At 35.0% G+C, this 24,005-nt stretch overlaps 3 protein-coding genes across 3 annotated transcripts; all 3 read right to left on the reverse strand.

Annotated features, from left to right (window-relative positions):
• Positions 1-4,233: 4,233 nt before the first annotated feature.
• Positions 4,234-6,605, reverse strand: LOC110628027 (NAC domain-containing protein 73). The gene is made up of 3 exons (XM_021774466.2): positions 6,203-6,605; positions 5,909-6,098; positions 4,234-5,196 (listed from the first exon to the last, which is right to left on the reverse strand). Exons 1-3 carry the CDS (start codon positions 6,353-6,355, stop codon positions 4,658-4,660), a joined length of 882 nt encoding a protein of 293 aa, XP_021630158.1. The 5' UTR covers positions 6,356-6,605; the 3' UTR covers positions 4,234-4,657.
• Positions 6,606-15,890: 9,285 nt separating this feature from the next.
• On the reverse strand, positions 15,891-19,432 carry LOC110628475 (receptor-like protein kinase HSL1). Its single transcript, XM_021775138.2, has 2 exons — positions 16,756-19,432; positions 15,891-16,627 (listed from the first exon to the last, which is right to left on the reverse strand). Exons 1-2 carry the CDS (start codon positions 19,307-19,309, stop codon positions 16,221-16,223), a joined length of 2,961 nt encoding a protein of 986 aa, XP_021630830.1. The 5' UTR covers positions 19,310-19,432; the 3' UTR covers positions 15,891-16,220.
• A 3,531-nt stretch (positions 19,433-22,963) lies between these two features.
• Positions 22,964-23,323, reverse strand: LOC110627561. The gene has a single exon (XM_021773909.1). The coding sequence runs from the start codon at positions 23,321-23,323 to the stop codon at positions 22,964-22,966; it is 360 nt and encodes a 119-aa protein (XP_021629601.1).
• Positions 23,324-24,005: the final 682 nt, after the last annotated feature.

Genomic DNA, 24,005 nt, shown 5'->3' on the forward strand with positions numbered 1-24,005 from the left:
ATCCCCTTAGGTATAGTTCTCTATGTAATAGCTTAGTTGTGGACATATAAGGTTGTTATGCTTTAGTATTGCGCTTTGCGCAGAGTTCTTTTATAATCCCTTTGTCAATGATCTTAGCATGTAAAAATTTTAAATTTCAAGTTTTGTTTGAATCGAATTGTGGTATATAATGATAATTGTACTAGAGCATTTATTGAGGGCTCTAGTATAGATTTATGTCTGACAGTTATGTTTTTATGTACATACTGAGTTTGATACATGATGATGTTTTATGTAATTTTTTTTTAGTTCATGTTGGGATTAATCAAGTCTACCACGATGTATAGTAGGCTTGCTACGATTTTCGAAGACCTTAAGTCGATCTGAACCCTAGCGTCGCTAATAGCCTGGTTTCCAAGTTGTTACAAATTGATATCAGAGCCTTAGGTTTTTATATAATCAGACCTAAAGTGTTGGGCTTATAGATGTTAGAGGGCAAGCACAATTAGGAAAATACATGTCCATTAGGGATAAGGCATGGAGTTCTGTCTTTATATATTCATGCTTATGTGTAATAACATGAACATGTACATGTGAATTAATGATATCTTATGTTTGTTATGGGTTTATGTACATTCTCATGAACCATATGATGCTAATGTTTCGATTTGTTGTTTTATAGAAGACAAGATGTGTAAATCACATTGATCTGTACGGTTGACTGGTGCTCCACCTGAAAATGAAGGTATGGATGCCCTTCCCTTCACTACTCCATCGAGAGCTTGAGCAAGTAGAAATACCAAAAGAGAAATATTGCAGGACCCTAGAAGGTATTTTGATGTAAGTAGAAGAAGGACAGATCTAGGTAGGATGTCTACAGATGACAGAAAATCAGAGGGAGATGAGGAAAGGAGAGATGAAAGTTTAGATATGAATTCAAAAAGAGAGGGTGTGAGAGAGTCTGAAGGAGGAATAGGAGGCGCTTAGGCTTTATGATCAGCTTATCCACCTCAATACCAGTTTTACCCATAAGGACTTGGGTATCTGATGGGAGGATCATCAAATTACTCTATCTACCACCCTCATCCCTCATACATGCCCTACCCTCCATATTACTCACCTTATCAACCCTACCCTATGTACTCACTTTCACCATATTATTAGAATCCAACAAGCTCTAACCTAGGGAATGCAGCACTACCACTACCTCCTCCCCTAGCAGAAGTGGTAGTTCTAGAAAGACAATCACCTAGACCTAACCCATCAGTAAGGAGCAAGGTGTAAATGATAGATTACCTAAAGTTGGATGCTCTTAAGTACAAAGAAGGAGATGGCCCATATGAGTCTATAAAGGTGTTAAAGATGATAGCTGATAAGTTGGAAGCCACTAAAAATAGAGCCATTCAGATGGCAAGTTTCACTCTGAAGTCCAAGAAGGCTAAGGAGTAGTTTAAGAACTATATGCAACCTAAAATGGATAATTTGTCCTGGGAACAATCTTCAAATGAGTTTGTAGGATGAGCTTTTCTAGATAGTTTGAAGGATCTAAAGATAATAGAGTTTGAGTAGCTGAAACAGACCGAAGAGATGAGTATGAATGAGTAGACAAATAAGTTCCTAGAATTGTTGCAATATGTAGGTCAGGCTTATAACATATAGTAGAAGAAAGGTAAGAGGTATGCCATGAGGCTCCACTCTAGGTATTCCTCTTGATCTTAGTAGTAGATAGAGAAAGTCTGTAGCTAGGAAGATGGAGGTCAGTGCCATAGTTTAGGGGATAATGAAACAAAAGGTGGCACGGTCACCAGGTTCCAAGGCCTCAGATATAGGAAAATTTGATCTTTCTTCTCTAAGTGCAGCCACCACAGAAGGCAAGAAGTGTAGTAAGTCCACTAAGGAGACCAAAAAGAACAAATTCTAGAATAGGTTGAAGTCTAGTATAGGAATAGGAAGTGGTTCAAGTTCTGGTTCAAATAAATCTGGATGTGTCAGATGTGGGAAGCCACACAAAGGGCCTTATAGGTTTGGGACTATAGCTTATTACAGATGTGAATAGGAGGGATACATGGCACGTGAGTGTCCAAATATAGCAAGAATGAGATAGTCCCAGCAGGTTCTGATGGTGTGGCCCAACCAGCAGCCTTAACCACATTTCAGGATAGAGGGCAAGATAGAGGAAGAGGACAACCTCTTCTTCAATAGGTTCCTAAGGAGAAGGCCCTTCCACACTAGTATGGATGTTTACCATGACACAGGAGGAAGCCAATGCATCAAACACAGTGGTGTCAGGTAAACCTATTATTAGGTGTTTTAATATGTATGCTTTTATAGACTCTAGTGCCTCGCATTCTTTTATTTTTTCAAGGGCCATAAACTAATTTGGTTTGATAAATTTTAGGCTCAAGTGTCCTCAATAGTTCTATGGGCCCAAGTGTGATTTGTCTTTGATTGAGATAGTCTGTTAATTCAGTCCAGTCATAGTTGAGGACATGTGCCTTCTAATTGACCTTGTGGTTTTAGAGTTTACTGATTTTGACATCATTCTAGGAATGGATTGGTTCTCTACTCATGATGGTACCTTGGATTGTAGAGATAAGATAGTTAGGTTCATAAGACATGATGCATTAGAGATTATCTTTCGAGGGGACAAGTCAGGTATGCCTAGGGGTTTGATATCTGCTTTATAGGCTCATAGATTACTTAGGAGAGGTTGTCAAGGGTTTCTTGCTCATGTGAGAGAGTTGAACGGTCAGGTTAGGGAACAAGCTTCAATGCTCGTGGCTAGAGAGTTTATATATATATTTTTCAACTAATCTGCCAGATTTATCACTTGATAGAGAAATAGAGTTTGAAATTTAGGTGTTACCAGATACCGGACCCATCTCCATTCCTCCTTACAGGATGACACCTGCAGAATTGAAAGAGTTGAAGGAGCAGTTACAAGAATTAGCAGATAAGGGTTTCATCCGATATAATACCTCACCTTGGAGTGATCCAGTGCTATTTGTAAAAAGAAGAACGAACTTTTAAGACTTTGTATTGACTACGGTCAATTGAACAAAGTCACTACCAAGAATAAACATCTTTTATACATGATTGATGATCTATTTAATAAACTAGCAAGTCCATGTATCATTAGTTGAGAATCAGAGAATAGGAAGTGCTTGAGACAACTTTTAGGACAAAACATGGGAATTATGAATTCTTAGTAACGTCGTTTGTGTTGACTAATGTCCTTATAGTATTCATGAACCTCATAAATAGAGTTTTCAATCCGTTTTTAGATCACTTTTTATTATCTTTATTGACGATATCTTAATTTATTCTAGTAATATAGAGTATGCACATCACCTAAAGAGAAGAGTATTGTAGACATTGAGGGACACTATAATAAAAAAATAGCAATAAAATTTACTGATCAAATTATTAAAAAAGTGATGGCTAAAGTAAATTATAGACGATTTTTTTTAATTTATTATTAAATCAGCTTCTCTAACAGTAATTTTATTTTTCTCTATTTTGTTTTAAATTATTTTTTTTCTCCATTTTTATAAAAATTAAACAATTTTAAGGTTTTTGTAAAATCACAAAATCTTTTAAATCAAGAAAAAGAAAATCAATTTTAAATCAATGAATTTGATTTCCTAAATAATTATGGAATGGAGGGAATAATAAATTATTATAATTTAATTAAGTGATTAAACTAATGAAATTATTGTAAATTAGTATTTTTTTAATGAATTAATTTTTATTTTAAAATTAGTATTTTTTTCTCGATATATGATATTATGCAAGTAAAATAATAAATAAATTATCTTAAAAAAATAATAATAAAATTTACGATTAAATTATAAAAAAGTAATCAATAAAATAAATTGTCAATTATTTCCTAATTAATTATTGGTGATTTGAAATACTGATCATTTATGAATAAAATTTTATACCTATTTTAGTTATTTTTTAAATATTTACTACGTTCTATAATTTTTATTCTCTTTCTTTGTTAAAAATAATCTTTTATTAATTTTTTAATTATATTCATTTTAAAACATAAATTTTTATTAAATATTAAAAAACATTTTGAAAAAAAATTAAAAATAAAATAAAATTAAATAAGATTACAATAATTATTAATTTAATTTTAAATAATTAAAAAAATAATAGACAAAAAAATTATGAGGTTGAGGTAATAATTTTCGAGTCTTTTAATTAACATGAGATGAATGAAAACAAAAAAAAAAAAAGGGGGCTACATAACTCAAAGTTAGAATATTTATATTAATTATCTTCTTTGTACAGTTTCCCAGGTTGCACAAGATATCTCACTCTGTACAAAGCCAATGCATATGCATCATAAAACAGAAATTATAACGAGGAAAAAAAGGTCAAAAAAAAAAAAAAAAACAAAAACAAAAAAGAGAGAGAGACAGAGAGAGAGAGAGAAAGCTGTAGCTAGCCAGAATCTCCAAATTTAAACCTGAAGAATCTGGTTCCTATTGAAACCTTATTCTTTCCCATGTTTTCTCCCTTTGCCCTAGTTAACAACATTAAAATGTTTATACATAGTTATTTATTTCTCCATTCCAAGATAAGTGGAGCCTCTGTGTCTTGCACGACCACCACATCATGCAAGCTAAGCTTGTCTTCTCCACAGTTTTCAGGTGGTGCCTTTTATTTTTCAAGGGATAAAAGAAGACCCATCATGGACTGCAAAATGTTGAAGCAATTGAGGAGGAGGAGGGTTTCCTCTGGTATGGCTCCCCTGATCAAAGGATATAAAAGGACTGTAATACTCAACAACACTGGAATTCTTAAGGCTATTAGCCCCTTCATGACCACTTTGACCCTTCAACTTTGAAGTGAAAGAGTCTTTCATAGATGAACCACACTGTCTAGGCTGTGTTTGGTAGAAAACTTTTGAAACCACGAGCTCTCCTTCTTTCTCTTCCTCGTTATTACCAAGATGGTATTGATGCATTACCCAGTTGGTCTTCTCAGGCTTTTTTTGCTTCCCGTAGTTGGTGTAAAGCACTAGAATCTTCTTGTAGCCTTTCAACTTTCCACTTACGAAAACTGGTCTTGTCTTGCCTGTTTTGTGCCAACGAGTCTCGCCACCTTCTGTGTCTGTGTGTACCTTTCTTCTTTTTCTTGTTCCTGTTGTGTATGCTTTTGAAGGCCGATGAAAGAAGTGGCGAACTAGGCCGTCCTTGCTAACTCCTGTACATAGTCACATATGGGCAACAAATGATTTTGTATTCTTAAACTATTAGAATATATAATTTTTTTTTATTGAGTATAGAAACTGGAAGGTGTAGTATTTGTAATGGTAGTAGCATTCTAAAATTTTTTTGAGTACAAGATGAAAATGACCAAAAATATTTTCTAGTATTAGAAAATGAATGCTTCTAAGCATTCTATTGTGCAATATTAGGGTTAGTTGGAGGGTTTCTTCGTTTCTGTTTCGCGGAGATTTTCTACTTTCTTCTAATCTAATGGCGAATGCTATATATGTAACCAAAGTTAGTTGGTGGGTTTTATCAATTGATAAATATACCAGATCTACATGAATTTATAAAATAAATATACGAGTTTTCGAATGGATTCACTATCATTTTACACTACGAAGTAACCGGTGATAATTTTTCTCATACATTTTTCATTTTCAGAGACAAATCAAGCTGGTCCGTATGAAAACTGTACACTCCACTTTCATGCATAGACATGTCTTCTCCAGATTGTCTACAAGTTCTATAAAAAAAAACAAAAGAAAAAAAAAATCCTACATGGGTTACCTAATAATAACCTAGTTTTCCAAACATCAGAAGACCTAAATTTATGTGATTAACCATGATCATGAAATGTGATGAGGATTTGGGGATCTTTACGCTGTAATGAACAAGAAATGGTTGGATCCTTGTAATATTTTCACCTGGCAACTTTTCTGGGTGAGTGTAGCAAATTCCATTCTCTCCTTCAATTGTGGGGATGAACTCATCGATTAGAGGATGAATCTTACGAGAATCAGACTTCACCTGTCCTTCCAAATGCTCAAGCAGTTCTTGATCAGTCGGATCAAACTTCACTCCTGCAGGCAGCCCTGGCAAATCATGGATTCTCGCCTATAAATAATACACACATTTACAATGTTAGAACAAAGACAAGACCATAAGAAACGAACAAAAACGTTTAGAAGATTATCATGATAATGTGAAGAGAATAGAACCTGATCTTGGCATTTGATCTGGTGACCACAAGAAGGGCAGCTTCTGAGTAGGCTGTCTTTATGTCTTTGAGCAATGTTAGAACTTGTAGTTGAAGGAACTGGGGAACTTCTTTCAATGGTTTGAACATCGTTACAGTCATTGCACCAAGTCATTTCTTGTGTTTCCTCTTATGCCCATCACACAGTGAATCCTTTCTTCTCCTCTCTCCTCCTCTACTGCTTCTCCAAAATAAACCCAACAAAAATGGAAGATAAGATCCTATGGGGGAGAGAAAGAGAGGGAGAGAACGATAATGGGAGAAGGAGAGAGAAGAAAGAAAAGCAATTTGTCTCTTCTAAAGCATGTCCCTCAAGCAATTTCCTCTTGAGGGTAGGGAGGAATTAAATTCTTGCTAACTTTTTAGTTCTTTGCATGATTGAATAAAGGGAAATTAACTATATTTAGAGTTAGATATAAAAAATTTATTATTTAATCTTTCAATTTTAAAAAAAATACATTTTATTGAGATAATTAATCTTTATATTAATTTTAATTATTAAATATTTTATTAATCAGTATTTGTAGTATGAAAAAATTTATTGGTTAATTCTTTAATTTTGTAAAAATATTCATAAATTATAGTCTTTTAGCATAAAGAGTATTTGAAATTTTTTTATAATATTTAATGGTTAAAATTAATTACAGATTAATTAATAAATTTTTAAAAAATTAAACATATTTTAATATAATTTTTAAAATAAATAAAATAATTAACGAGTTTTTTTATACAACAATCACCAAATAGTAATTTTCACTTGAATGAACACTCCTCCTCTACCCTCTCTGTCCTTTCTCCCACAGATCTACCTAAAAAATAAAATTAGGTGAAAAAAATATTTAATAAACATAATTTTTAAAAGAAATAATTAATTAAAAGAAAAAAAATTAGGGGTTGCTTGGATTTTAAGTTTGGTTTTGTGCTTGTGTATTGCACGTGTGAAAACTTGTAGAAGAATAAATGTAGTTTTGGGGTCTTTTTTACCCAGTGTCTAAAGGCAGCTTTGTTTCTTGCAAAAATAAGTTTACAGAAATTAATAAAATAAAATTAGAAATGAAAAATCAAAGACTTAATGAGGGTTGAGTGGAGATGGGGCAATCTGCTATTGCTCTCACTATCTTTGATCTTTTGTTTCATCTCATTAGATATAAGAGATTTCAGGTCAAATGTCAACCTAGAGTGCTTATAAAGCTACAGATAAATTCTTATATCCAACTTTTTTAAAAAAAAAAAAAAGAAAAATAAATACATAACAAATTAATATTAACATTCAGCAACCATTACTCTATTTCTTCACGTAGACTTCTCATGTAAAGCAGAAACCTCTCTCTCTCTAAATTGACACCACCCTCCATATTACTTTATTTCAACTCTTTTTATTATTTTTATTTTTATTTTTATTCTAAGTGATTTTGGGAGTTTTCTGCCACTTGGCTAAAGGGGGAAAGAGAGGAATTTGTCCATTGACCCAAAGCTTGTGCTCCTCTGTTCATAATAATCTATAGCATCCAAAAATATTTAATTTTTCCTGTTATTAGCTAGAGAAAAAAAATGATATAAAATATATTTTCCACGGGTTATTATTCCAATTAAATTAGTAATAGTAGAAATTAAATTTTAATGTAATTGATAATTCATATTATCCGTCCAATATAAGTCGCGAGTTGTCACTATAAAAAAAAAGTCATGTGGTAAGAGTTAGATACATAGAAAATATGGTCTATCCTGAAAAAGGAAGATCCAGTATCTCAAACATTCAAACTGATGACTAGAAGACTCGACCTTTCCTCAACAAAGCGAGTCTCGACTTGAAGTTACTGTTATCATGCACATTACGTCTCTAATCGCGAGATTCTCACCTATTAGTTAGAGACGTCCTGTATCAAGCAGACGACTATATTACTGTGAGTTATCAAAAAAATATCATATTCATCTCTACCTCTCATAGTATAAAAAGAGAAGAATTACAAAGACAAATGTACGCTATTTTCTAACACTAAAGTTTCAGACAATTCATTGCATTCTCTTACTCGTCAATATACTGACTTGAGCATCGTGGCTGCCGTGAGCATCTACCATCATCTCACATTTTCTTTCTTGCAGGTTCTAACCAATCATAACACAGTTCTATTCTAGCATCATCATTCGTCTAAGCTCAACAAATATCATTTAGTTCCGTTGCTGGAAAATCATTTGAATTTCCACTATTTATTTAGATTGCAACTGGCCTCCTACCCATGTTCTCGAAAATAAATCTCTCTCCTTTCACCATCAAAATGGCCGGTAGTTCGCGAGCTGCTGCTAATATTGCTACCAACGAAGGAGTCATCATTTCCTCTGCCCAAGTGGAAACAATAAATAATACTCTAGTACATTCAAAGGCTGTAGGCTATCTTCTGGTAGTGTAAGGCTTGGGAAGAAGTATCTAAAATGGATCTCAGAAGAAGAGAGAAAGCCTCTATAGACACCCCAAAGGCACGAATAGAAGCAGTCAAAATGCAGCCCACGGGGAGGGCTGAATCCGAAGATGAATCAGGCGAGGCTTCGAAAAGCATTAATTGGAAGCTACTATAGACCGTGCAAAGGTACCAAAAGGAACAAGAAGAGGATTTCAACCTAGATAGTGTTTCGCCTCTTTCAGACGAGATCTTAGCAGAAATCTTTCCCAACAAGTTCAAGTTGTCTAGTCTGAACAAATGTGACGGAACGACAGACCCCGAATGCCACCTGGCAATCTTCAGAATGACCATGCAACTTTAGGATGTGGACGATTTTGTGTTATGCATAGTGTTTCCATCGATACTCACAGGTTTAGCTCAGAAATGGTACCAATATCTGAGTCTAGGTTCAATATAAAACTTTACACAGTTTGTCACATTATTTAAATTCAGATTTATGAATTGCATACTTCGTAAAAAACTTTCCTCTGACCTGTGGAAGATCCACCAGGGAGAGGGCGAGTCTTTAAGGAGTTTTATTTCACGTTTCAATATTAAAGCCATATAGATGGAAGAATTAAATCATGAGATAGCATGTGAAGCGTTAAAGAAAGGAACCCACAATGTCAAATTCATGGATTACTTAATTAAAAATCTAGTTGTAACGTATCAACAATTAATAGGCAAAGTCCAAAAACATATCAGGTTGGATGATGAAGTTCAAGCATTAAAAGAGGACAAGAGGGCAAATCAAAAGCAAAGTTAAAAGTCTGAGAGATGAGGACATGCAGAATCCCATCTCACAAAAGAAGGATGATTAAAGCAAGTATAAAAATTACACTCTGTTAAATGACTCACAGACTCATATTTTAATGTGGATCAGGAAAAATGATAAGAAATCAGGTGGCCGTCCAAGCTCAACCCTGAGAAAATTGAGAAACAGGATAGGACGAAGTATTGTCGCTTTCATGAAGATCATGGTCATACCACAGAAGAATATCGTCAACTAAAAGATGAGATTAAAAGACTGAAAAAGGACGGTACCCTTTGGAAATTCACAAGGAAGGAAAGGGAAGGGAAGAGAAGAGAGCTGAGCCCGAGGAAACAACCCTTGAGACAACTCCTGATCGAGAACCTATAGGGGTCATACATGTAATAACGGAAAGACCTGAGGAGGGTCAAGGAAAGTAAGTAGATTGCGAATAAAATTATTGGACAGGAAAGAAATTTTTTAAAGATCCTGGAGCTCATTCACCCAGAAATTTCATAAACTAGCTATCTTGGGGATCCAAGTGGCCCCCCACTCTCAATATATATGTAACATAAGGATATTATTTTAATAAAGTTAAAGAGGTATTTTCATATGTTATGTTCTTCAAATATAGAAATGATGGATTACCTTCCTCAAAAGTGGAAAAATGATTAGGGAGATAAGAAGAGGTCACAAGGCAGGTTCTGCCAGACCATTCGGGCATTGGTCCACTAAATAAGACCACAAGGCAGATTTCGCCAAGCTAGATCACAAGGCGAGTTTCGTCAGACCATCCAGGCACTGGTCTCAAAAAACAAGGCCATAAGGTGGATAGCGCTAGGCCAGGTCACAAGGCGGATTCCGCCAGACCATCCGAGCATTGGTCCTATTAAACAAGGCCACAAGGCGGATCCGCCAGGCCAAGTCACAAGGCAGTTTCGCCAGATTATCTGGGTATTGATCCCACTAAACAAGGCCACAAGGTGAATTTTGCCAAGTCAGGTCACAAGGCGGATTCCGCCAGACTATTCGGGCATTGGTCCCAATAAATAAGGACACAAGGCGGAAAACTGTCAAGCCACAAGGCAGGTTTCACCAAACCATCCGGGCATTGGTTCTAATAAACAAGGCCACAAGGCAGATTCCCCCAGGTAAGGTCACAAGGCAGTTCCGCTAGACTATACGAGCAATGATCCCACTAAACAAGGCCACAAGGCAGGAAACCACCAGGGTCATGGCCGAGTAACGGTCTTGATTAATAAAGAAATACCCTAATGCAGTAGGGCGAGCATCTGCCATACCACATGTCTAGGCATTAGTCTCATTTTGCAAATTGGCTAAGTCTTTTATTTTATGGCCACCAGTCAGGCCAGCAACCAGGTGTCACAACTGGGTATTAGCCCCCTAAGCAATCTTTTTTAGAGATTATTTGCATAACATATAAATACTTAATGAAAAATAATGGCAAAACATTCTAATTAAAGTCATGAAAGACTACACAGGAGCAGAGTCTTCAAGTTCACTCATTCGAGTCTCTATTATATCGATATTCTCTATATCTATTACATTATCAAGAGAAATCCAGTCGGAGGGAGTATCTTCAGCATGCTCCCCTTTGATGGGAGTATCTTTCGCACACTCCCCTTCACCCTTATCTTCTTCCTCGGGGAGGATGTCATTTATCTAAGAGAAATCCTTAGAAGGAAAATGCTTTGCCAGCTCCTTCTTCATTAAATTTTGGCCTTGAACAAACATCTCCCCGCCCTGGGCCACTGTCTCCTTAAGCTTTGCCTTGAGCTCAGTAACCCTTGTAGAGGCAACTCGGGCCCCTTCAGCTTGAGCTTGTAGCTCCAAGGCTTGACGCTGCAATAGGGCCACCTAATTCTTAATAGATTTAGCATAATTCTCAAGGCCCAAATTGGAAGCAAGGGCCTCGTCCAGATCAGTCCGAAGCTTGTCCACCAATTCTAGAGCCTCTTTCTTGGTACCCTCGACTTCAGCAACCCGAGTCTTCAATCTTAAACATTCCTTGGCCAAGAGCCCCCTGTCCATCTCGTTTGCACCAAATTCCTACCTCAAGGTCTTATATTGCTCCTTGGCCACATAGGTGCAAAAAGCACCCTCTAGCACAGAATGTAAAGCATTAACAAACAACTCATCCATTTCAACCTCATTCAGGTGGCTACATCTAGGGGTGAGTAGTATTCGGTTCAAACCGAAAAAATCGACCGAACCGAACCGATTTGAAAATTTGGTTCGGTTTTTTATATATTTCGGTTCGGTTCGGTTTTTAATTTCAAAAATTTCGGTTATTTCGGTTCGGTTCGGTTTTGATAAAAAAAAAACCGAAAAAACCGAACCGAACCGATTAGTAATAATAATATGTTTTTTCAATAATATATAGAAATTAAATCATATTAAAATTAAAATATTTTAATTAAATTTTAAAATATTAAAAATAAAGTGTAAAAAATAAAAAATTTATTAAAAATCAAAACCAATCAAACCGAACCGAACCGAACTGAATCAAACCAGTTCGGTTCGATTCGGTTTCTGACCAAAATTGGTTCGGTTCGATTTTCATAAACACTCAAATTTCGATTTTTGATTTATTCGATTCGGTTCGGTTTTGAACCGAACCGACCGAATGCTCACCCCTAGCTACATCTATAGGCCTCAAGGCACTTTTGATTAGCAAGAGGAATAGAGAAGGGTCATCAAGGAGCGAGGGCATTCGGTTTAGCGCCAAGGCCAAGCGCTGGATGCTTGGAGGCCAGGAAGACTCAACCCCCATGGTTATAGGAATGAGTACAAAAGGGGAAGGGACATTAGTAGGGAGCCTAGAAGCTAGGGCAAAAGAAGAAGAACCTAAGGCTGAAGACTCAGGCTAAAGGAGCACCAACTCCTCAGCCGCAGGTCGGGGTGGGGGAGGAGGAAGCACAATCACCTCTTTTGCGGAGCGAGCGTGCTTGGTAGGGGGACTAGCAACCCCAACAACAATAGCCTTGCCTTTGCGAGCAGCACGTGCCGTCTCGACAAATTTACTTGACCCAACCATATCTGCAAACAAAAGGAAAAGTAAGTAAGAAAGGTAGTTCAAAAAATAAAGAAAGTAGAAAGAGAAGTATTTTGATCCCGAGCCAGGGGAGTGCCTTCAGAAAGGCCGAAAAGACGACTCGGCCAAGACAAAATGGCATTTCTCACCGCTTGGGTAATGTCAATTTTCTTTAAGGTTTTAGCCCTCGTTAAGAAAAAGGCTAAAGTTTCATCTTCCTGTCTCCTTGGATAGACCCCATTCTTCTTCAATTTCACCTAATAATGTCAGCTGGTTTGAAGGCACCTAAAACTCTCCGGAGTCCAATCACGGAGGATAAAAAATTTATTCTTCCACTACTTCAAGGAGGAAGGCATCCGGTAAAAAATATTCAAGTACTTTCGACTACAAAGTACCAAACCTCTTCATTTGTTCGTGTATCCAGTTGGTATAACTTGGAGAAAAACACTACACTTAGTTCAATGTGATTGTTAAAGCACATGAACCGAAAAGCCACTAGGATTCTCCAGCCATTGGGATGAAGTTGGGCAACTAAAAGCTTGTGAAACCGAATGACCTTCACGAAAAAGAGTCCAAGGAGAAGCAGAGGCCCACCTTCAAATGGTCTTCAAAGATAATGATATTATCCTCAATAAGGATCAAACATTGGGAGAAGGAGCCAAAACTCAAAAAGACTCTCAGGAAATGTGGTAAGTATCGTACAAACAATTCATGTCGCACTCCGAGACCATAGATGGGGTATCATTGAATAGACCACCTTCATTCTTTGGAGTCTCCCTTAACGGAACGATAGGGGCTAGCACTCGAATGAGTCAATCGGAGGAGGAGCTAAAAAAGGAGACCCATTAAAATTAGAAAAAAAAAATTTAACTTTTTAAGTTTCTTCCAAATTTATTTGTCAAATAGGGATTTGATCGTCTACGTAGCGATCAAACCCCTCATTTGGCGCTTGTCCGATAAATGCTAGACAAGGGCGTATGTTAGATAGACGCCCCATTAATTTTTTTTTTAATTAAAAACAAGCTGCGGCTTTATTTGAAAAAAATATATTTTATTTTTTAATTTTTTAATTAATATATTATAATAATATATTTATATTATATTAATTTAATAATATTATTTATAATATAATTTTTTATAATAATATAATTTTTATAATAATAAATTTTATTATTTTTAACGTATTAATGTAGTAATATTTATAATTAGCAGTTATTGGATATAGGATAATGTTATTTCATAATTCTAAATACTTAGATTGTAGTTTTTTTTTACCGACTTTTATAGTATCTCTATATGAGTTATATTAAAAATAATAAAATATATTAAATATAATAATTATGTATCAATAAATTCATAATTGATACTATTTTTAATTATAATGCTATTACACTAATATATTAAAAATAATATTAAAATATTTCGTACTTAATTTTTATAACTTTAAATATTCATATTAATTTATTTATGGATTATAAACAATCCAGTAATACTGTACAGGACTAATGACAGGATAATATATTTTGTAAAATTAACTCAATAATATCGTATAAATATATTTACTGATAATTTTTTTAATTTATTATTTTTAATATATCAATAGACTGTAATTAAATAATACCAGTAATTTGGTACACGTTTTAATATCATTTCATAATTCTAAATATTTTTAACATAGTTTCCTTTATTATTGATTTTTTATAGTATCTTTATATATTAAAAATAATAAAAGATATTAAATATAGTAATTATGTATCAATAAATATAAAATTAATACTATTTTTAATTACGGTGTTATTGTACTAATATATTAAAAATAATATTAATTTATTATTATAAAATATCATATTATAAATAATATTAAAATATTTTAAGTTTAATTCTTATAATTTTAAATATTTATATTAATTTATTTATTTATAATTTTAAATGGTATTATTATTTTAATATATTAAAATATTTATTATTATAATATAAGATAAACACTTCATATCGGATTCCATTCTATTCATTCTCTTTCTCATGCAACGTGTTTCATATGGACTCTAGCGCCACACTGGCAATCAGCATTTTCTGTGGGACCCTTTTTTTCCTTTTGCCATGGATTATATATATGGAGAGGTATCGTTTCATGGGAAAGCATAAAATAATTTTTATAACAAGATGAGAAATTAATAATTTATTGATTATTAATTGAATATAAATCTATTTTAGAGTTTGTGATTTCCCTCATCAATAATATTTTCTCTAAAAGAATAAAGGGGAAATAGCATGGCGATGTTTGAGAAAGAGGCGTTTGGCTATATGATATATCATTGTCAGCTGCCGGGAAACATACATGAAAAAAGAGAAAACAAGTAGACATTTCTCTTTTGAATATGCTTAGTCCCAGCATCAAGCTAACGTAGGTAACATGTGATTCTAATTAAAATTTAAATTTCAACATTTTCAATGATTATAATTTAATAATTGAATAACGATTAATTTTTAATATTTAACAATAAAATTTTCCCAATTAATAAATATTTATTTTTTAGTGTTAATATATCACACATTAATTATTATTTAACCCATTTAAACTCCATATTGAAGTTCTCATATTTTATTTACAAAGAAATATTTTAATATTTTTATTTTATATTATGACTCTATTCGATATATTTTTAATATTTACAAAGGAATTCTCTAAGCCTAATGGGGCTGAAGCCTAAAAGGTGTATTATTGGTCTACCAACAGGTTTGGGCCAATAAGTTCTATTCCAAGGAGTCTGAGTCGCACCGTTTTGGTTAATTACAGAAGATTAGCGATTTAACCATCATAGCCTAGCTAAATGAGCAAAACAATAAATGACAAGAAAGCGAAGTGGATCTTTTAGTTCTTTGTGGTTCTTGAAGGTGCTTTGTTTTGATGAAATTGTCTTTATACCCTTTAGTTTTTTAAAATAGAAGTCACTGTCTTAACAATGGACACTACACTTATTGTGAAGAAGATAGGATGTAACAGTATTAAAAAACAACTTTTTTGGATCCATTAATGAAAACTTCTCTAGTCAAACTTGGTCGGCCATATTGTCATTTTCCTGATAAATGTTGTGTTGGATCCTAATTCAATTAAATTCAATCCACTGCTTACTCTTGCATCATCTTTTCTATGTAATGAGGGACGGCCTTGGTGGACAGGCAAATTGCTTACAGCTGCCTCCATTAATGCTATCATACTGATCTGATGGTTAAACGTATATCACTGGTTTAGTCGATCTAATTTTTTTCTGGTGCTGCAGCTGTCAACTCATTTCTCCACGTCATTGATGGAACCCAGAAATATACTGCTATATTATATAAATTCAGCAGATTTCTATACTTCAGGGGCTGAATTTCAGTTAGATCCAATTATATAAAAAAAAAATACAAAAAAGAAGAAATCTTTTGAAATTTAGATTGATGATACTAATGTATAACAACTGTTGCTAAATGGAAGCTTGTGCTTCATTTGTTGACAAGTTCCATGTTTTGCCATGTTACAATTACCTAACTAAAGAGGAAGGCCAACAACTAAAATTGCAGGCTCAAATAATTACAAACTTTTTCTTGTCTTAATCACTGGTCTTAAATATATAGGCTAAATTTTCAAAGGGAGCATGTGGAGAGATCTCTTTCATGTCATTTCATCGATCATTCCCTTTGCCCTATGAAATCAAACATCAACAAGAGGCAATAATGACAATTTCACCACTGATTAACTCTCTACTCTCAACTGAACCTCATCACAGACTTCTTCATGGTAATATGGAGAGAGCTTTCCATCCTTGTTGCTGGATTTAGGCATGCTCTTGCTCTTTGCACCTGCCTCTTGCAGCAGGTTCACCACCCTGCGCATCGAAGGCCGGCTTATGGGAAGAGAGCTAGTGCAACGAAGACCAACTTCAAGAACCCTGCAAATGTCTTCCTTCAAATTAGAATCAAGTTTGGGATCAATCACATGATCCACTCCTTTTTGATCTAAGGTTGAGTGAACCCATTTCACCAAGTCCTTTTCTCCAAATTCTGGATCCATAGGCAGCCTGCCTGTTACCAATTCTAATATGACTACTCCAAAACTATAGATGTCACTCTTCTCATTCACCCTCAGAGTGTAGGCATATTCTGCATCAAAATTAAGAAAAATAAAATCAATTTTAATAAAATCAAGATGATATATATGATTCTAAGTGAAGAGGAACTCAATTTGCTTGACACAGAAGATATATATATATATATATACATATATATACCTGGTGCAATGTAACCATAAGAACCTGCAATGACAGACATGGATTCTGTCCCCTTGTTAACTCCTTCAACAACTTTAGCAACTCCAAAATCTGCAACTCTGGCAGCAAACTCTCCATCTAACAATATATTGTTCGATTTTACATCCCGATGAACAATTGGAGGAACACAATCATGATGCAAGTAAGACAAGCCCTCTGCTGCATCTAAAGCTATTTTGTATCTTGTTGGCCATTCCAACAGGCCAGATTTGCTACTATGCAACAAGTCACCCAAGCTCCCATTTGGCATATACTCATAAACCAGAAGCTTGCAGTCACCATTGCTGCAGCAACACCATAATCTCACAATATTCTTGTGCCTGATCCTGCCTAAAGTTTCGACCTCTGCTTCGAATCCGTCGTAGTTGGCACTTTTCTTGCTCCCTCCACTTAGTTTCTTTACTGCCACTGTCTCGCCGTTACTAAGGATAACCTTGTATACTTTCCCAGAAGCACCACTGCCAATCACATTATCTTCCTTAAGGGAATCAGCAATCTCAAATTCACTGAAACCAAGCTTATGGAAAGATCTCCACTTGGATATTGTAATCACTTTCTTGCCTTTCTTAAAATTCATGTACTTGAAGTAGAACCAAACAACTCCAACAACAAAAACTAAACCAGCAAGTATAAAAATTGATCTGAGAATCCACAAATAGCTCAGCTTCTTTGAACCTCTTATCTGAGGACAAAGACCCTCCAAGTCACCACACAACCCTGGATTTCCCACAAAGCTATTCTTATAAAACTCCTTGGCAAAAAGAGGAGGAAGCTCCCCAGAAAGCATGTTATTTGACAAGTTCAACACATTGAGCTTTAGTTTCTGCAATTCAAGTGGGATTTTCCCAGAAAAATGATTGCCAGAAAGATCAAGGTAATTAAGCACTGGCAAGTTCCCAATTTCATCAGGGATGGGACCAGATAGTTTATTATCTGCTAAATTAAGCTCATTTAAACTCTTCCAACCTTGAATTCCTGCGGGGAACTCACCAGATAATTCATTACCATTAAGGACAAGCCTATTTAACATGCTCAAATTGACCAAGCTTCCTGGAATTGGACCTGTAAACATATTATTACTTGCAGAAATTTCAATCAAATTGCCAAGAAAACCAATCTCCATAGGCATATGCCCAGAAAACTTGTTGTCTGAAATCAGCAAAATAGAGAGATTATAAGCGGAAGAAATTCTCTTGGAAACTTGCCCAGATAATGAGTTCCCCACAAGCTCAACCAAATACACTCTTGGAAGCCCCCAGAAATCTTCTGGAACAGTCCCAGAAAGTTGGTTATTCCTTAACCGAGCACGGCCTAAACTGTGGCATTTTCCTAGACTTTCTGGGATTTTCCCGGAAAATGAATTGTATATCAAAATGAGGTCTTCTAATACCCCCTTTGCACACAAATTCTCGGGTATTTCACCAGAAAATCCATTGTATGACACATCAAGCGATTTCAATGGCGATTTCTGGCCTAGTTTGCTCGGTAATTGACCAGTTAGCTTGTTATTGAACAATTTGAGCTCAAATAAGTTGGGAGAGTTTGCTATACTCTCTGGTAAGGTCCCTTCTAGCCTGTTCTCGTACAAATTCAGTGACTCGAGCTCTAACTGGCATAATTCAATTGGAATCGTCCCAGTTAACTCATTCATGGAAGCATCGAATCTTCTCAGATTCGTCAAGTTTGCAAATCTTACTGGTAGCGTGCCAGACAAAGAGTTGTTAAACAACTCAATTTGGACAATACTCTTCAATTCGTTGAGTGAGATCGGGATTGACCCAGTGAGTCTGTTCTGAGACAAATCCAAGTTTTCCAACCGAGATAAACGGCTCAGACTTGTTGGAATGGGACCAATAAGCTTACAGTCAGAAAGCCAGAGCTCTTTAAGATTTGTTAAGTTGGCGAGTTGAGTTGGTAATGGACTCGGGGTGAAGGGGTTATAAGCGATAAAGAGTGCTTCAAGGGTCGAAATGTTACCAAGCTGACCAGGGATAGTTCCGTTAAGGAAATTTCCGGCAAGCAATAGCGTCTCAAGCCGACGAAACTCCCCAAATTTCACCGGTATCTCACCGGTTAAATTGTTTCCCGCCAAATTCAGGTACCGGAGATTTGGCAGGTGAGCGAGAGATTCCGGGATGGTACCCACTAAAAGATTCTGGCCCACGTCCAAGGACTCGAGATTCTGACACAGAGAAAAATCAACGGGTAGGGAGGAGTTGATAGAATTGTTGTTGAGAGAGATGAAAGTGAGAGAAGGGAGGTGGCAGAGAAAGGTAGGGAAGGGACCGGAAAGAAAAGACTCGGAGAGGTCAACTGAGTGGACTCGTTGAGTTACGGAGTCGCACGTGATGCCGTACCAGTTGCATGGAGTTTGGTCTCGTTCGTTCCAGTTAGAGAGGGCGTGAGTTGGATCGGAGAGGCCTAGTTTGACTCGCTGGAGGAAGAGACCTTCCTGGTTGAGGGAAAGAGTAGGGAAGGGGAAGGAAAGAAAGAGAAGGGAAAGAAAGAGTAGCATTGTTAGAGTGGGAGAGTAAGGGAGAGAAGAGAGGGAAAATGTGTTTGAGTTTTTGGTTTGATGTGTTTAAGACTTAGAGTTTCTGTCGGTTTAAGAAGATGAACTGAATAAAGAGTCAGGTGAGAGGAGATTTTGAAGCCTAAGGTGGGCACTAAATTAGGGATAGCGACTGAGTAGAGCATTTTTGGCAGTAATTACTCATTTTCCGAATTCGTTTTATAAAATAATTTATTTAATATAAAATATATATTTTATAATAATATTTATAACTTTTTTTTATATTTTTATTTAAAAATTAAAATTTAATATTTTAAATAAAAATTATTAATTTGGTGATTAAAAGCAAATCATAATCATATTCATATATTGAATATATATTAAAGAAGCTTAAGTATAATAATTTTTATATTCAATTCGTCTTATGAGAGTTTAATTAAATCGAATATTTAAAAATATTTAATATTTTATCGTCTCCATTTTAGAAGAATTTTTCATAAGTTAAAAAATATTTTTTAAGTATAAAATTGCTTTCAAGGAAAAACCTATAATAAGATAAAATGCTGTTATTATATAATCATTTTAATTTTAAAAATTATTCTGAATTTGTGCATTTTATATAAATTTTCATTTAATTTTGTATATAATTTAAAAACTTATTTTTCACAAGAAAAAAAGATTATATTGAATGCCTTCAAAAAATTATGATGTTGTACTCGAACGCTTTGTTGAGTTGTAGATACATTTGATTGAATTTTAAAATGTATTAAATCCAACACTCCAATAGCTTATCCGGTGAAAATAAAGAATAAGAAAAAAAATCATGTATTGGTAAATCAGACAATGGTCAATATGAAAAGGACAAATACAAAAGCAATTAGGAGCCGAATATTAATTGGCAAATGAATTGGATGGGACCAAGCACTTAAAAGCTCGAACTTTGAACGTTGAAATTTTTTTTTTTTTAATCACCAAATAAATTAAGAGCGAAAAACACTAGGAAAAAATTTTCTATAGTTCTTTTATAATAAGAATATTTATAATAGAGTTTAGAGACTCAGACTAAATGCCTTTACAAGACTATGCAATAATATTGATAATATTGACTTGCCTCCATACTCAAGACTAGGTCGAATCAGACTTTCGAGTGAAAATAAAACGACAATCTATAATTAGTTAATCAAACTTAAATTAATTATCATATTTTGAAAGACAAATATCTACAACCATCTCAATATCGATATCACAAAATAAACAACTATGCAATCAACTCAAAACCTCTCTTAAAAGAAAATTCTACTAAAGCAAGTAAAAGGTAACGATTGTAAGTACCAGACAAGTAAGAGACAAACATATCATTAGAATCCCTAATAACGAACACAAAGTAGATACATCTCAAATTTCTATATACACAACATCCACATTACATTTCAACCTGCTAACTATAGATTTTTGCCAACCAAAAAGAACCATAGGGTTATAAACTCAAAGACTACTCATTCGAACAGACTGTCATTCAGTCAAAAGGGAAGAACCCACTCGAATAATATTAGTAGCATCAGCAATTTTTCCCTGCCACACAAGCAAATTCCTATGATATCACATACTCCATATGAGATTTTATGAATAGTTAATAGTGACAAGTTCATCTTGATATAATTTGTTTGTGTTATGATGCATTCATACGAGTATATGCTTTATTAAATTGTTTTATGCCATGTTTCTACTCACTAGGCTATAATAGCTTATCCCTTCCCCTAGCCTCAGGTTTGTAGGATTAGAGTTAGCGTGCGAGTTGACAATTTCCTTGAGTATAATTCCTTGTATAATAGTTTAGTTGTAGACACCTACTATTATTGTGGACTAGTCTTGTGCTTTGCCCGGTTTTCTGTTATGAACCTGTAATGACCCAAAAGTCGGACTGCTATCGGTGCTAGAATTCAGGTCGACTTAAGATTGCCGAATCTCATAGCAAGTCTACTATACATTCCGTTACATCTAATATAATCCCAAACATGACCTTAAAAACATACATAACTGAAAACATAAACCCTCGTTAAATGCTCCAGAATTGTCGTCATTACATGCCTTAGTTTGGTTCAAACATAGCTTAAACTTTAAAACTTTAACATAAGAAGATCATGAACAAGGGGATCATAAAAGAAAACTTGGGCAAAGCATAATTCCAAACCACAATATATTACATCTCCACAACTATACTGTTATATAAGAACTATACCATAAAACATGCTAACCTCCCGAGCTAACTCTGATCTTACAAACCTAGGGTTAGAGGAAATAAATAAACTACTAGAGCCTAGTGAGTAGAAACATAATTATAAAATAGTTTAATAAAGCATATGATCGTATGAATGTGTTATAAACATAAACAATTCACATTAAGATGGACTTATCACTAGTAACCCTCCATAATTTCAATAGTGTCTTGTTCACAATGGATGCTCTTCAGAACTTCCTCTTAAACATAACATAATATATCCATATTGCTAGAGGCGTAGAATGGATACTCCAATCTTTCTCTTGTATAGTGACAAGGGTGTACAATGGGTCTCGACTTGGACTTCCATATCCATCATACATAACATAACATGTTCGAGGGCTAGTGGGTCATCCAACATCCATCCGCAACAATAATTAATTATGTAATACATTATATTCGTGAATTCTAATATAAAATAATCTATTCATAAACACATGGCTCTCATGTTACATGAGCATACTTAAAATGTTTGATTTCTTTTTAAAATAATAGTTTAATTTAGTTCTACTTACCTCTGACTGTTATATATTCAATATATATATATGTGGGGGCTCCCAGAGGATGTAGTAGAGCTACTGGTAGAGGGGCTTGTGCGGCATCTAAGGCGGCATCGGGTGTTGGGGAATTATGGTGAAAGTGTTGCAGCAGAACGCTTCTGTCCGTAAGGGAGAGAAGCCAAAGGTGACACTTGGTGCATTTCTGCATCATCGGTCTGAGGTTCAAAAGGCATTGCCTTAGGTAGGGCATATGGACAACACTGGAAAGTTTTTATGACGAGGAGTTGTGGCGGAGGAGTTTGCGATGGTGGAATGACCGACGACTGGGCATTAGTGGTAGTGTCCTTGATTGGTAGAGGGATATTGATTGGCTCATCGTTGCTGTCACTGTACACTCGCACCAGCCTAAGGAGGCCAAGGCAATGCTAAAGGGCAAGGCCGGTGGTGGCAACCATCTTTCGTCAAACCATGCCATTGTCGGTGGTGTTTCTTTAGAGAGAGTGAACTAACACAGAGGGTAAAAAGTGAAAGTAAAAGGATAAAATTATGGTAAGAAGTGCAAATAAGAATAAAGCTAAATAAGTAAAAATAGAAAGGGGTGAGAGGTTTGTCCGGGATCCTGCAAAATAGTTAATAAAGAGAAACCATAAAACTATAAGATGCTAAAATATGAGTTGAGATGTAGGCAAATATCTCCCACTGAGTTACCTCCTAAAAAGCGTCCTGGTTTAAAGTTGTGGGCTGAACAATCTAGATTTGGTCAAACCGCAGAAGGAAACCATCCAGTTGGATGTCCTTTGTAACTTGAACTTCAAATCCTTTATAAAATAGTTTTAGTTGATGTCCATTGACTTTAAAAACTTTTCTCGTGTCTAAACATCATATCTCCACAGCACCATAGGGAAAAATATTTTCAACAACAAAAGGACCTATCCAGCAGGATTTCAATTTTCCTAGAAACAGTTTTAAACGAGAATCAAAGAGTAAAACTTTATGGCCAACAGTGAACTGTTTCCTGGAGATGAGGCTGTCACGGAAAGCTTTGCTCTTTGCTTTATAGATCTTGGAATTCTCATATACCTCACGTCTCAATTCTTCTAATTCTTGTAGTTGTAACTTTCTATGTGCACCTCTTTCATCAAGGCTGAGATTGCAATATTTAACATCCCAGTAAGCCTTGTGTTCTAACTCAACAGGAAGGTGACAAGCTTTTCCATAGACTAGACGATACGGAGACATCCTGACTGTGCGGTTGTTGAAGCCGGTCAAAAATAACCTTTTTAGTTATCAACAATTTTACAACTGTAGATAGTGGCAAAAGGATCGAATACACAGGAAATTGATACTTACCTATTTTCCTTATCAAGACCAAGTAAATAAACTGAAAACAAAATAAAAGGGGGGTTTTGAGATTAATGAATTAAACTAATACTGAAAGCAATAAAGTAAAGCAAATAATAAAATAAAGAGATTCAAATATGATAAAAGCTCTAGTTGAAGAATTGGATCCACTTCAGTTGTTGGGATTGATCATTGACACTTAGGTTTCTTTGTTTGATTCAATAAATTAGTTATGGAGATGGAAGACGCTTCTCACCACCATATCCCTCCTTAAGCATAAATTAATTAGGAAACGTCCTCTAACTAATCACTAATCAACAAGTTGCCAAGGAACGTCCTTGGGCCTTTGGCATCTAACAACTGTCAATTGCATTAAGAGATAGAGAGACCTAATTCTAGCTACCCAAACGCATGGTGATATTGCTAGATCATGCAATTTCCTTAGTTTTTACACCAAGAGTTACTTGTGTTTGAATAATCCATGCAATTACGGACTTAAAACTATCCAAACTAACAAATTATTACCTTGCAATCAAGAATCAATGGGCCCTATTGATCTAAACTACAAAGCAACAATGGA

This window comes from Manihot esculenta, chromosome 12 (assembly GCF_001659605.2).
Source record: "Manihot esculenta cultivar AM560-2 chromosome 12, M.esculenta_v8, whole genome shotgun sequence".
Taxonomy (NCBI): domain Eukaryota; kingdom Viridiplantae; phylum Streptophyta; class Magnoliopsida; order Malpighiales; family Euphorbiaceae; genus Manihot; species Manihot esculenta.

Coding starts and splice junctions, on each gene's coding strand:
- LOC110628475 (XM_021775138.2), bottom strand. CDS start 19,309: ATGCTACTCTTTCTTTCCCTTCTCTTTCTTTCCTTCCCCTTCCCTACT. Junction 16,628..16,755: donor TTATGGTTACATTGCACCAG/GTATATATATGT, acceptor ATTTTGATGCAG/AATATGCCTACACTCTGAGG.
- LOC110627561 (XM_021773909.1), bottom strand. CDS start 23,323: ATGTCTCCGTATCGTCTAGTCTATGGAAAAGCTTGTCACCTTCCTGTT.
- LOC110628027 (XM_021774466.2), bottom strand. CDS start 6,355: ATGACTTGGTGCAATGACTGTAACGATGTTCAAACCATTGAAAGAAGT. Junction 6,099..6,202: donor AGATCAAATGCCAAGATCAG/GTTCTATTCTCT, acceptor TATTATTTATAG/GCGAGAATCCATGATTTGCC. Junction 5,197..5,908: donor TCACCCAGAAAAGTTGCCAG/GTGAAAATATTA, acceptor GACTATGTACAG/GAGTTAGCAAGGACGGCCTA.